Raw genomic sequence first — 14,298 nt, forward strand, 5'->3', positions numbered from 1 at the left:
TGGTCTGCCAGTCAGGTAATCAATAATCCATGACACCAGGGAAGCATCCACCTGCATCACAATCAGCTTTTCACCCAGCAGAGCAGGGTGGATGGTGTTGAACGCACTGTAGAAGTCAAAAAACATGACCCTCACAGTGCTTGCCGGCTTGTCCAGGTGGGCGTAGACACGGTTCAGCAGGTAGATGATGGCATCCTCAACTCCTAGTTGGGGCTGGTAGGCGAACTGGAGGGGGTCTAAGTGTGGCCTAACCATAGGCCGGAGCTGCTCTGGAACAAGTCTTTCCAGGGTCTTCATGATGTGGGAGGTCAATGCCACCGGTCTGTAGTCATTGGAGCCACTGGGGCGCGGAGTCTTCGGTACAGGGACGAGGCAGGACATCTTCCACAGCACAGGAACCCTCTGGAGATTCAGGCTCAGGTTGAAGACATGGTGAAGTACTCCACAGAGCTGGGGGGCACAGGCTTTGAGCACCCTGGGGCTGACACCATCCGGGCCTACAGCCTTGTTTGGGTGGAGACGTTTCAGCTGTCTTCTCACCTGTTCAGCTGTGAAGCCCACTGTGGTGGTTTCAGGTGGGGGAGGGGTGTAGTCATGAGAGCGGGGGGGGGGGGGACTGTGAGAAGGGGTAGGAGGGGAGAGTGGAGTATGTGTTGGTTGGGGGCCGACAACAGATGAATCATGTGGGGGATGGGCAGGGGCCACAGTGTCAAATCTGTTGAAGAATAGGTTAAGTTCGTTGGCCCTGTCCACACTGCCTTCAGCTCCTCTGTTGCTAGTTTGCTGGAACCCAGTGATGGTCCTCATCCCACTCCAGTCCTCTCTCTGGAGTTGTTCTGCTGGAGTTTCCACTCAAGCTTCCTCCTATACCTGTCTTTGATCTTGGCTTTCAGGTCCCTCTGTATTGTCCTCAGCTCCTCCCTATTTCCATCTCTAAACGCCATCTTTTTAGCGTTCAGGATGTCCTTAATGTCCTTTGTTATCCATGGCTTGTTATTTGAATAACAAAGGACAGTTCTTGCTGGAACATTGCAGTTCACACAGAAGTTGATGTAACCAGTGATGCACTCAGTGAGCCCATCAATGTCCTCTCCATGTGGCTCACAGAGCGCCTGCCAGTCTGTCACCTCAAAACAACCCTGGAGTGCCTCATAAGTCTCCCCCGACCATTTCCTCACTGACCTCGAGGTTGCAGGTTTACTCTTCACCAGAGGCACGTAGCAGGGTTTGAGATGCACCAGGTTGTGATCTGACCTTCCCAGTGGGGGGAGGGGAGGGGAGCTGTATGCATCCTGAACGTTAGCATACATCAAGTCCAGGGTCCTCTCCCCTCTGGTTGTACAGCTCACATACTGCGTGAAGTTGGGCAGTGTTCTAGCCATGGTAACATGGTTGAAGTCACCCGAGATGGTAATGAGGGCACTCGGGTGCTGGGTTTGTAGTCCGGCTATGACGGTGTGAATGATTAACCATAGACTAACACTTACTAAGTGCTGGAGAAACTCAGCAGGTCAACTGGCATCAATGAAGAGGAGACCTTTTGGACCAAGGCCCTGCAAAAGCCCAAAAATCTCCTCTCCATAGATGATGCTTGACCTTGAGTTCCTCCAACATTTTGTGCATTTCTCAGGATTTCTGTGCCTGCAGAATCTCTTGTGTATACCATAGATTATCTGTTCACAAACTGCAAAAATATTATTTTACAGTCAGAAAAGCTGCAAATCCCTTAATGGGGAATGGACAATTGATAGCTGAATTGTGCAGCACAAACTTGAGTAAACTGAAAAAATGCAGACTGTCTCTTTTCCATGCAAATCTATCTAAATGTTGGCCGACATCCAATTATATGCGATTTAACCTAGGAATGCTGGACTGACCTTTATGGTCATGCTGTTCTTGCAAGGGATTCTACTGAGAAACTACTATAAGAAATAATGAAGAACAAATACGCATTGAAAATTAGTTCTGCTACATAAGCTTTACATAAATTAGCATGAATTTGCATACTAACAGCGCAAACAAAAACAGTCTGCTACATTGTTTGGTTTTACGAAAATATCCCTCAATGGACACCATCAAATAGTGTTCCTGAGGAAGAGAGTCTTCATTCACTGCAAATGTCTGACCCTTATATGTACCAGGGACACTGGAGGCTGCAGCTCAACTTAACCTTTGGGATAAGTCAGAAACCAGCCCTTGATCCAATAAAATGGTAGCTAAGTATTGCTGTGGTAGCAAGTGAAGGCCAAGAACAATAAAGGTGCTTACATCAGCACTGAAAACATTATCCACACCTTGAAGTGAAAATAGCAAGTATATGATGCTTACACAACTCAATCAGTGGTAACATGGCAGCTTTTGTTAAATCAATTTTATAGAACTGCATGGAATCTTTAGCATGAAAGCAAGGCACCGTACATATATGCATTATAAAATTAGATTACTTAGGCCAGTGTATTGGTGTTTCAGTCAATTCTTCTTCATTGCCACAGATGGCTATGGAGACCAGGTCATTATCTTTAAAACGGTTGATAGGTTCTTGATTAGTAAGGGCATCAAACGTTACAGGGAGACGGCAGGAGAATTGAGGTGGAAATGGAAAATAAACCAGCCACGATAGAATGGCAGAACATATTCAATGGACAGAATGGGCTAATTTTGCTTCTATATCTTATAGTCTTGTGGTCTTATTCCTCTCCCCTCACGATATCTTTCTTCTTCCTTTTCCCTCCATTTCTCATGAGATTTCTAACTGAAGGCATCTAAAATCCCACGACAAACACCTTTGATTTGAAACAACAAACAATCTTCCAGGAGAATCCACGAGGTCCAGCTGTAGCTGTGAGGGGAAATTAATTTTCAACACTTGGAGTCGAAACCCTGCACCTGATCCTTTCTCCCCACAAAAGCTGCTTGACTCTCTGAGCATGTCCCAATAAAGGGTCTTGAACCGAAATGTCGACTGTTTATTCCCCTGCATAGATGCTGCCAGACCTACTGAGTTCCTCCAACATTTTGTATGTGTGTGTGTGTGTGTTTGTGTAACTCTTCACTCTCTATGTTCACCAGTAGATTCTTTGCTGCCCCAGAATCCAGCTTGTGTCACCTTTGAAGATGAGATTCATATTATAACTACAAAGAAATATATTCATATCTATTTACATTTTACCTCCTTGCTTTAAGTGGTAAAGTGCCCCCCACAGTTACCAGTTACCCCATCCAACCAACTGACAGCTTTATACAAATCTTAAAAAGAGTGCCATGGTCGTGTAGTGGCTAGTGCGATGCTGTTACAGCTCGAGGCATCGGAGTTTGGAGTTCAATCCCAGCATTATCTATAAGGAGTCTGTACATCCTCTCTGTGGAATGCATGGGTTTTTTCTTCAGATCCTCTGGTTTCCTCCCACAGTCCAAAGACATAACAGATAGATTAACTGGTCATTGCAAATTGTCCCTTGACTAGGTTAGGGTTAAATCAGGTCGTCAGAGGTTTCTGGGCGGTGTAGCTCAAAGGTCTGGAAGGGCCTATTCTGTGTTATATTGCTAAACAAAAATAAATTTAAAATATCCAGTTTTGACTGATCCGCCATGCTCCAAATCCAACCTTCCTCATTACATTTGAAGAACTGCCAAAGGGTGGGGGGGGGGGGGGGGAACCAAGATATTTTTTTCATAACTTTGCTTTAAAAATAGGCAAAGCAAATGAGATACCTTTCTTTCAAAATCAAATAAAACTATTTGGTATGAAGAATTAAAGGCAGTGAAAGTTTCATTAGTCATAGGGCCTAAGAGTTGTCAGCAGAATCCAAATTATAGCTGGTTGAAACATCCATTTGTCAGCTTAATGTAAGCCCCACTTGCCTCAGTTGGCCAATGCAGAGGAAAAGCAAGCTATTAAAAATAAACGCTTCTGGTGAGATCAACAGGAAGCCAAAGGACTACTATTAATAACTAATAATACATCAAAGCCAATTTGCTTCAACTAAGGAGGTTTATCTCTCAGTAAATACAGTGGCCTCATAAAAAGTTTAGCACATAGCTGGATTATTCCATCCTGAATAAACTATAAAATAAGAAAAAGCGGACTATAAAAGCAGACTGAGAAAGACATTCCATTTTCTGAGAGTTATACACAAGGAATGTGATGCTTCACGAAAGCAACATCCATCATTAAGGACCCTCCCATCCAGGACCTGCTCTCTTCTCATTATTGAAATCAAGCAGAAGGTACAGGAGTCTGAAGATCCACCATCAGATTTTCTGAATGCTCCATGAACCCATGAATACTACTTCATTATTCTATTTATTGCATTATTTATTTATCTTTGTAATGTATAAATCTTTATGTCTCTGCATCGCACTGCTGAACAAAACTACTAATTTCACATCACATGTCATGATAATAAATTGGACTCTTGTTTCTGGAATTAGAAACATGGTCCAGAAATCTTACACAGATGCAAATGAAAATTGATTACTCCCAAAGTGAAATGCAATTACAACCCATTCCAGAATGAATCAGGAACTTCAATCAAATGAGGTCACGGTTGTGCTGACAACGTAATTTAAAGTCAGATTCGCATTGACTTATGCAGTTCGCAGAGTTGCAATGGCCTATTGCTGCTGCTCCCAGCTGATCCTAACTGGGGCTAAGGATTCCACAAATAAATCTCCTTACTTGCCACTTCTCCTTTTGATTCTCCTTCACCTCGTCATTCCCTTCACTCATCAGAACCCCTATCACGTGCCCATACATATAACTATTTCGCCTCCCAATCACACCCCTGTTCAAGTCTCTAATCAGCTCTCCATCAAATCTGAATCCTTAGCCTTACCTCCCCAACCATGGTCCATGCCCTGACTTTAACTATCCCTCCCTGTCTCTCCCACAGCCCCCAATCCTGGTCCAGCCTGAAGCTTTCCTTCACACTCCTCCACACAATGGCACCCAAATTGAAGTAAAATATGTGAAGGGCTTTCACAAGGGACATCATCCACTGCCAGACTCTGCTGAGATAGGCCCATACCCAAAGCAAATTTGCCCAAGAATTTCCAGGCCCATCGGGTCCTCCCCACGCTACAAAAACAGACATGCAAGATTAATAGCTTTTACTACGATGTAAAATTTCCAGAATTGAAAGCATAATGCTTTATGGGAATAGCCCAAACATTATCACACTAAAACCTTCTTTGAAAACCTATGCCTCCTGAGAACAGTAAAACATTCTTAAAATCTGTTTAATGAAAATCCTGAGTTACACTGTGCTGCATTATTATCATAAAAAATGTGTTTCCGCACAATCAACAAATCTCACTTGGGTCATTCAGAAGATTAAACAATTATGATAAATTATTCTTCTGAGGGTTCCTTGTAGAGTACAGCTGTGACAGAATTTATAAGAGTGAGAGACAACTTGATTGAAGTGTGTCAGAGTCTTGATAGGTTGAACATGAGTGGATATTTCGTCTTGGATGGGGATGCAGAGAAAAGGTCATTATTTAACAATTAACGATCATACATTTATCTAAAGTTAAGACAATTCTTTTCCTGTCAGAAGTTCTGAACCTTTGGAAACTCTTTTCCGCAAAGCATGATGATGAAGATTAGTTTTATTTGTCACATGTACATCGAAACATGTAGTGAAATGTGCTCTTTGCATCAACGGACAACACAGTGCAAGGGTGTGCTGGAGGTACGTTCTGCCAGCTTCTGGTGCCAACGTAGCAAGTTCACAACTTACAACCTGTACATCTTTGGATTTACCAGAATGCTGCCTGGATAAGACAGCACATCGGATGAAGAAAGGCTGAGTGAGCTAGGGAGTAAAGGAGGATGGGAGATGACCTGATTTATAGAAGAGAATAAGGGAGGCATAGGTCGAGTGGAAGGCCAGAGACTTTTTCCCAGAGTGGAAATAGCTACTATGAGGGGCATAGTTTTAAGGTATGGGTGAATGTCAGAGGTCAGTTTTGTTACACAGAAAGTGGTGGGTGCCTGGAACACCTGCTACGGATGTTTTTAGGGGCAGATACATTAGGGGCATTTAAGAAGCAGGTGGATGATAGAAAAATGGAGGGCTATGTAGAAGGGAAGGGTTAGATTGATCTTAGTGTAGCTTAAAAGATTTGCACAACATCAGGGTGTACTGTGCTGTAATGTTCTGTGCTCTATATTTTAAATATATTTTTAAAAAACTTAAAGAATACCCACCAAATGTACAAAATATCAAACTAGGATAAATTGGGGGCTAACTTAAAATAAGTAGCATTGGGCTAATATGACCAGTGCACATAAAGACAAGTTATTGAAAAGCACACAAAATAGAAATCAGAATTTCTTCGTCACTTGGGATCAGTATAGTGAAATGTGGTAAAGAGAAACAAAGAATCGGCAGATCCTGCACAACCTTTTCCAATTTTATCTTTCTATTCCAATCAATGGGACAATAGGTCAGGGAATAGAGTGCAGGGGATTTGCTCATCAACACACTCAGGAAACTTCCAAGCTTCATCCAGGACCACGCTTGTCTTCAGCGCGATACTTCACAGCAAGCAGTCAAATAAAAACAAGCAATACCAAACCAAAGAACGGAGCATTAGAACTTGGTCTCTCAGAGGATAGTGGAGAGGCTAAGGAAGTACATGCAGAGCGAGACTCGATGCCTCTGGTGAAAGGTGAGAATGGAAATAGTCAGAAGATTCTGGGAACACTCATCAGGTCAGGCAGCATCCACGGACACAGAAACACCTAATGATTCAGGACCAGGTCGCTTCTTCAGAATAGTAGAGACAAACAACGCACACAAAATGCTGGAGGAACTCAGCAGGTCAGGCATTAGAAGGGGAACAATAGTCAATATTTTGGTCCAAGACCCTTCATCAGAACTACAGTCCAAAACGTCAACGGTTTATCCCCCTCTATTGTCTGACTTGCTCAGTTCCTCCAGCACTTTGTGTGGGCTACTCAAGATTTCCAGCATCTGCAGAATCTCTCGTGTGTCCAAGAGAAACAACTTGTGCTTCGTAGTGAAGGTGGGGAAGGCCAGTGAATGGAACAAATTGCCCTGATAGGGTGAGACTCTGCCCCCAATGTAACAGTTAAGGATGAGTTGGAGGGTTTAATATGATTTAACTGGCTCTTCAATAGCCAAATAGGACATCCAGTCTCACCCTATGAGAAATATTCCCTTAGTTTCATCAACCACCCCAGTCTGCCACCTTCTCCACTACCTACCCCAGCAGAGAATAAAGAACATAAAACATTAAAATACAGTACACGCCCTTTAGCCCTCGATATTGTGCGGACCTTCTAACCTACTCAAAGATCAATCTAACCCTTCAAGCCCTCATAGGCCTCCATTTTTCTTTCAACCACGGGTCTCTTAAATGTCCCAAATGTGTCTGTCTATACCAGCACCCCCGGCAACGCATTTCAACACTCACCACTCTGTTCACAAAAACCTGTGTAAAAAAAAAGAGCAAGTGTCCTTTTAACTATTTTCACTTCCCACATCGCCTCCTGAACTGAAGAGTATTTGTCCAGCATTTTCTCTTTTCAAATCTTCAGCAGTGTTTTATTTTGTTTTCAGTAGGAAACAATCAAATTGTCAGCACTCTCTAATAAAATTCTGTGTCGGACACCTGCATGTTTCAAAGAGCGCAAGTCGATCCTTTTAATCAAATTTAACCATTTATTGAAGTTCAATTATTAGTTAAATCGTTTGTTTAAACGTCACAGTAAAAGAAAAGAAAATCTCACTGTCCTACTTTAACGCTTCGCGGTTTTATTTTAAAGGATGAGAGATTTGTTCAAAATCCTCTTCATGGGGATTCACAGGATGTGGTGAACGGGGGCTACAGCCCACTTCCTCGAGGGCGCCGTCTGCTTTTTCAGGGGATTCCGCCTCACCTCGAAGCAGTGAGTCGGAAACCAGCGGGGGGTCGCCGAGGGCCAGGCTCCCCTCCCAGTCTATCCGACGAGCAGCCGCTCTGAGCCCGGCGACGAAGGGGTGATAGCGGTTCTGCAAATGGGTTGCACTGAACGGGCTGTGTAGCAAACTGCGGGCTGGGAGGGGGGGAGATGCATTGTGTGTGATGGACGCTCCTCCCGCAGATTGGATGAGATCGGCGGCCTCCGTGGGAAGGTAAAGTCTGGCACTGAGGAGATCATCCGTGCGGGAAGGCGGCGGCGGCGGCAGATGGGACTGCGGGAATGTTGTGGCTGCCAGTGGCCCGGGGATATTGACCCGATTTGGTGACTAGATGCATTGCCGTCTCTGCGGCTTAGCCTGGGTGACATAGAGAGGGGCTCGCTTTGAGCTTCTGGCCGTGCCCAGGGAGAAGCAGCACGCCGCAAGACAAAGGAGGCTGGCATGGGGAGGTTCCGTAGGAAGACCTGCATCGCCCTGTCGCTCTTCACGCTCTTCATTTTCGGCACTCTGGTGGGCTTGAAGACTCTGAAACCGAGCGACAGGGACGGAGACCCCGGCCCCAGGCTCCACTTGATCCCCTTGGCGGAGACGCTGGACACCAGGCGGCCCACCCCCGTCAAAGCCATCCTGATGCTGCCTCCCACCGTCACCAAAGCGAGCGATACCCACCTGGAGACCTACCCCGCCGCCAACCGCGACCTCCACATATTTTACTACGGCTGGTACGGCAATCCGCAGTTCGACGGCAGGTTCGTGCACTGGGACCACGCGCTGGTGCCCCACTGGGACCCGAAAGTGGCCGCGGGGTACCCGAAGGGCAGACACAGCCCGCCCGACGATATCGGCTCCAGCTTCTACCCCGAGTTGGGACCTTACAGCTCCAGAGACCCCCACATCATCCAGGAGCACATGAAGCAACTTCGGGGTGCCGCTGTCGGTAAGAGGGGCAAGGGGTTTTTGCAAATGAAGCGTCATAACTAACAGGTCAACAATTGACCCTAGCTCGTTGGATTTATGTGCGTGGTGTAAAGAAATACGATGTAAGTTTCCTGTATGAAGATCTATAGAGCGGAGAATGGACCGTCTATAATTAAGTGGTTGGAGAGGTAATTACTCATGTTTAACCTCCCCCTCCCCCAATCAGCCTGATAAGTAGATGGACTTTTGTGGTAGAGTTTAAGGAAATACTTTAGACTGGAGATTAAGATCTCTCAGGCGGTAGGCAGTTTAAATGGTATGGCATGGACTGGATGGGCCAAAGTATCCGTTTCTGTGCTGTACTTTTATTTGACTCCATGCCTTGTTGAAGAAACTTTAAAGCAATCAATGACCAATATGAATTGTGGAAACTTTATGGCACATGTGTTCCAGTGGCATTTTTCCAGACATTTCAGGGACAGGCTGGGACCCAGTGCAAGGAGTAAGGTGTAAAGGGGTGCCGTCATGTTGGATGTAACATCCATTTTCACCAGGAAGACCTTCACTCATCATTCAGCGCTGGGTTCCTGAGGATCCTATCAAACCTGTGCAGGAGGCAGTGGGGCAGAATGTAAGGGATTCTTCAGAATGAAGAATCGCGGCAGCGTAAATAAAGCAAGGGAGCCGCACGCAGGGGCAAAAGTGCGTTAAATTGAATAGCTTTGTGACATCCAAGTGTCTATAAAACTGCAGGGCAGACATCAAAATGTATCTCACAAGCAGCAAATAGTTCAAAGTACATTTGCTATCAACGTTATCTGTAGATCTGTCTGCCGCAAAGCAAGGAACCCGAAAGAACCCAATTGAAAAACAGGCCGGGTATAGAGACAGAGAGGGCAAAATCATGCAAACGGTAGAAGCAAGCAAATGCATTCAGAACGAAATGGAGTCCCCGGTGCCGCGGAGAGAGGAGTAGACGTCGTGTGGAAGTGTGAGCAGCGCAAAAGAACGTGTACGGATTCGCAGGTTTGCCAGTCACACGGGGCAATTGGGTGGTGTGGGCTCGTTCGGCAAGGAAGGCCTGTTACTGTGCTGCACAGCAACCAGGGTTCACTTCCTCTGCTGTCTGCAAGCAGTTAGTACGTTCACCCTGTGACCATGTGGGTTTCCTCTGGGTGTTCCTCTTTCCTCCCACAGTCCAGAACCTGCGGGAAAGTAGCTTGGTAGGTCACACGGAGCCGGAAGGGCTTTTTACTGTGCTGTATTGCTGAACAAAACCAACTCACTAACACCGGCAGTCTCAATTTAGAGCAGCGACATTGGCTGCCACGGTGCAGTGATTCAGTTGTAAGTGATATATTAAGTGGAAGCAGAGTTCCCTTCTCTTAACGTGTGAAGCAGTTTCTGGACTGGTATCTCTCCGATTTACCGACAAACTTGGGAACTCAAGGAAGCCCAGTGTGTGGAGTTCCAGATAATTAAGGTCAGTACTCAGCAGGCTGTAAGCTGAGAATGAACCGTCATACATTCCTCTTAGTTCCTCAGTATGTAGGAGGAGGACGTTCAGCCCATCGAGTAAATGGCAGCCCTCGGCACTTTCCCATCAGTCCTGTTTCCCAGTTACCTCTCTTACATGTCCATCAACTCAACATCTTACCCGCCTACCTGGGGCAGTTTAGAGCGGGTAATTAACCTACAAATCAGCACGACTTTCCGATGTGGGAGGAAGTCGGAGCACATGGGCGGAAACCCACATGGTCACAGGTAGAACATGAAAACTTTGCACAGTCGGTACCCAAGGCCGTGGTTGAACCCAGGTACCCAGAGTGTGCAGTAGCAGTAGTAACTGGTCTAACAACAACAAACTATGCTTCCTAAAACCCCCCAAAAAAGTGTATGATAAGAAAAAAAATCTTGTGGTTGATATGGAGTACAGTATTAGTCCAGCCTCACTCTGGCAACCTCTGTGACGACATTGGTATCAAGCTGTATAGTCCAAGGCCCTTCCCTTGGACTACATCAGTGACGTGGGAAAGGGGGCACCCGCTGCATGGGCAACAGCCGGTTCTTCAAATCTTCCTGCCCAGGCTTGCACCCTGGAGAGGACACAGCCCACCATGATCCCCTGGGATCGATGGCTGCCTACTACTACTATTAGTCCAAAGGTTGGTAGAACATGAGTTTTGATTTGTTAGTTGAAAAACAACAAAAATAACAATTAACTGGTTACATTTGTTTGACAAGGCAGACACAATGAGACATCAACTGAGTCTGTCTGAACTGGAATTTACCAATGGCTCAAGGCTGCGTGTCTATCAGTGACAGTGCATAATGGAAACTCAACCAGCGTGGAGCTTGGCTGTCTTGATCTTTCTAAAAATACTTGAGCATCTAGGGTCAGCGTAGGTCACAGAATATTTGATTGGATTGGAGTATAACATAGAACATTACAGCGCATGTCACGGTGTGCGCTCGCAGGACGGTGAAGGATGGGCAGGCTTTCTCTGCTGTGGGGGTCGCTGCCCCCAACTCAATCCAGGAGTGGCGGACAACTCGACCCAGGAGTGGAGGAGCGGCGGAATCCCCACAAAGAGGTGGAAGCAAGAGGATAGACTAACAAATCCTTGGAGGAATGACTGAGCGTCACCGTTAGACAAAACATTCACGTCAGCACAATGACTCCGCTCAGGCACTAGACGAAGGTCCTCTTTAAATAATCATAACATGTGGGAAGCATGTGCCAGTCACAATTAACTTGACAAGATTAAAGCGAGTGCACAGGGGCTTAACGGCTCTAGTTAAACCAACAGCAAACAGGTGCTCGGGGGAAAAAAATAGAAGATCAGCTTTAGATGGCAAGCCGCAGAGTCTTGCAGGGCACACAGCAGCACAGTACACGCCCTTTGGTCCACTGTGTTGTGCTGACCCTTTAACCTACTCTAAGACATGTATAAGATGCTGAGAGGCGTTGATCGTGTGGATAGTCAGAGGCTTTTTCCCAGGGCTGAAATGGTTGCCACAAGAGGAGACAGGTTTAAGGTGCTGGGGGAGTAGGTACAGAGGAGATGTCAGGGGTAAGTTTTTTTTACTCAGAGAGTGGTGAGTGCGTGGAATAAGCTGCCGACAACGGTGGTGGAGGCAGATACGATAGGGTCTTTAAAGAGACTTTTGGATAGATACATGCAGCTTAGAAAAATAGAGTAATTTCTAGGGTAGGGACGTGTTCGGCACAACCTTGTGGGCTGAAGGGCCTGTATTGTGCTGTAGGTTTTCTATGTTTCTAACACCAACCTAGCCCTTCCCTCCTACTTAGCCCTCTATTTTTCTATCACCCATGTGAGATTCTTAAATGTCCCTAATTTATGAGCAACATGGACTAGTTAAACGGGCAAAGGTATGGCAAACTGTAAGAATCAGTCGCAAAGTTCTGCCAACCTGAAAGCCAATAACAATACCAACTGATGCACCAGTATTGAAATAAAGACAGCAAACATGAGATATAAGACATGCCTCACTCTGTAGAACTCTAAGGATTCATAAGATGTGAAGCTTTACATTATCTGGTAAAAACTAATGTATTCTGTAGTGGCTTCAACATATGAAATAGACATTTGAAAAGATTAAGTAGCTGAAGAAGTATAAACTTCTGCACATGATTTGTAAAAATCTGCAGTGTTGTAAGCTCTGCCAGCTCCATTGTGGGGGCTGGCCTTCCCGACATCGAGGATATCTTCAAAAGATGATTCTGCAAAAAGGCAGCATCCAACATTAAGGAAGCCCCAGCTCCCAGGTCATGCCCTCTTCTCATTGCTATCATACAACAAATTATATAACCATAAATGCTTAAAACCCACCAAGTCCACGATAAGAGAAAGTCCTGTTTGATATGGAATTAGTATAGGTCCAATGACACACACTCAACATTTTAGAAACAGCCTCTTCCCCTCTGCCAGCAGATTTCTGAACAGCCAGTGAACCCATGAACACTACCTCAACATTTTTCTCTTTTTATACTACTTATTTAATTTACACATTTTTAATTGTAGTTTATAGTTTACTTTATGTACTGCTGCTGTAAAACAAATTTCTCAACACACAGCATGTCAGTGGTAGTAAATCTGATACTAAAATTCAGAGTTTATATAAATGTGACAGAAATTGTATGTGCTGCACAGATTCAGCTCCAAATGGTAGCACACTATGCAAACAAAAACAGCAAAGAGCATTTTTTGTTACCTCATTTGGTGATTTTCAGTATGCTACTGACCCTCAGAAATATGGATTTATTGAGAATGCAGAGGGAACCAACACTTGGCCACATACCACCAACGTATCATCTGCTGAACCAGAAGAGCCAACATACTTGACCACTGTTTTACCTCCATCAAGAACGCTTATGGTCCCTTCCGATGCCCACGCTTTAGAAAGTCCGATTGCCTGGCTCTACTTCAGCTCCCAGCGTTTAGGCAGAGACTAAAACCTGCGGCATCAGTGGTGAGGGCCAAGAAGGTGTGGTCAAAGGGAGAGTGTGTACAGGACTGCTGTGAGTCAGTAGAATGGACAGTATTCAAGGATTCATCTTCGAGTCTGACAGAATATGCTACAGTTGTCACCAACTTCATCAAGGCCTGTTTGGAAGAGTATGTGGCTTCAAGAACATACAGGCATACCCACACCAAAAGCCTTGCATGAACCAGAAAATTTGTTGTCTGCTGAGGGCTAGATCTGTGACATTCAAGACCGGTGATCTAGAACTATTCAAGAAGTCCAGGTATGACATAAGGAAGGCTATTTTAAGGGCAAAAAAACTATTCCAATTGAGATTAGAGAGGGCTCTGGTAGAGTTTGCAGCCCATTACTTTCTACAAAGCGAAACCAAATATCATGAATTGCTGTGATGCGTCACTCCCAAATGAGCTCAACCCCTGTGATCTCAGTCTTGGTTCCTTTCCGGGGAACGTGCTAAGTCAGTAGAGCGATATTGATACGCAGCAGCCTCTCCGGACTCTGGATTGGGGATTAACAAACGTTATGTGGATTTTCTTGTGTGGTCTGTTTTGTTTTGTGCTTTTTTGTGATATCATTCTGGAGGAACGTTGTCTCATTTTTTAACTGCATTGCATTTGTGGTTTCTAAATGACAATAAACTGAATCTGATGTCAGAACATCTTTCAAGAGGGTGAACCCACATAAGGTGTCAGGCCCCGATGGTGTTCCTGGTAGAGCTCTGAAAATGAATGCCAACCAACTGGCAGGAGTATTCAAGGACATCTTCAATCTCTGGTTACTGCAGTTGGAGGTTCCCATCTGCTTCAAAAGGATGACAATCGTACCAGTGCCCAAGAAGAGTCGGGTGAGAGCCTCAATGCTATCCCCCAGTTCCACTCAGATCAACTGTGATGAAGTGCTTTAAGAGGTTGGTCATGGTTAGAATCAACTCCTTTCCAGG

At 45.2% G+C, this 14,298-nt stretch overlaps 1 protein-coding gene across 1 annotated transcript in view; it reads left to right on the forward strand.

Moving 5' to 3' along the window:
- The first annotated feature begins 7,796 nt into the window (after positions 1-7,796).
- maneal (mannosidase endo-alpha like) overlaps positions 7,797-14,298 on the forward strand; it is a 63,391-nt gene continuing 56,889 nt past the window's right edge. The window contains exon 1 of the mRNA XM_073034397.1: positions 7,797-8,868. Within this exon, the coding sequence (XP_072890498.1) occupies positions 8,373-8,868 (496 nt within the window). The 5' untranslated portion in view covers positions 7,797-8,372. The remainder of the gene's footprint in view (positions 8,869-14,298) is intronic.

The sequence above is a fragment of the Hemitrygon akajei genome, chromosome 32 (genome assembly GCF_048418815.1).
Source record: "Hemitrygon akajei chromosome 32, sHemAka1.3, whole genome shotgun sequence".
Classification (NCBI taxonomy): domain Eukaryota; kingdom Metazoa; phylum Chordata; class Chondrichthyes; order Myliobatiformes; family Dasyatidae; genus Hemitrygon; species Hemitrygon akajei.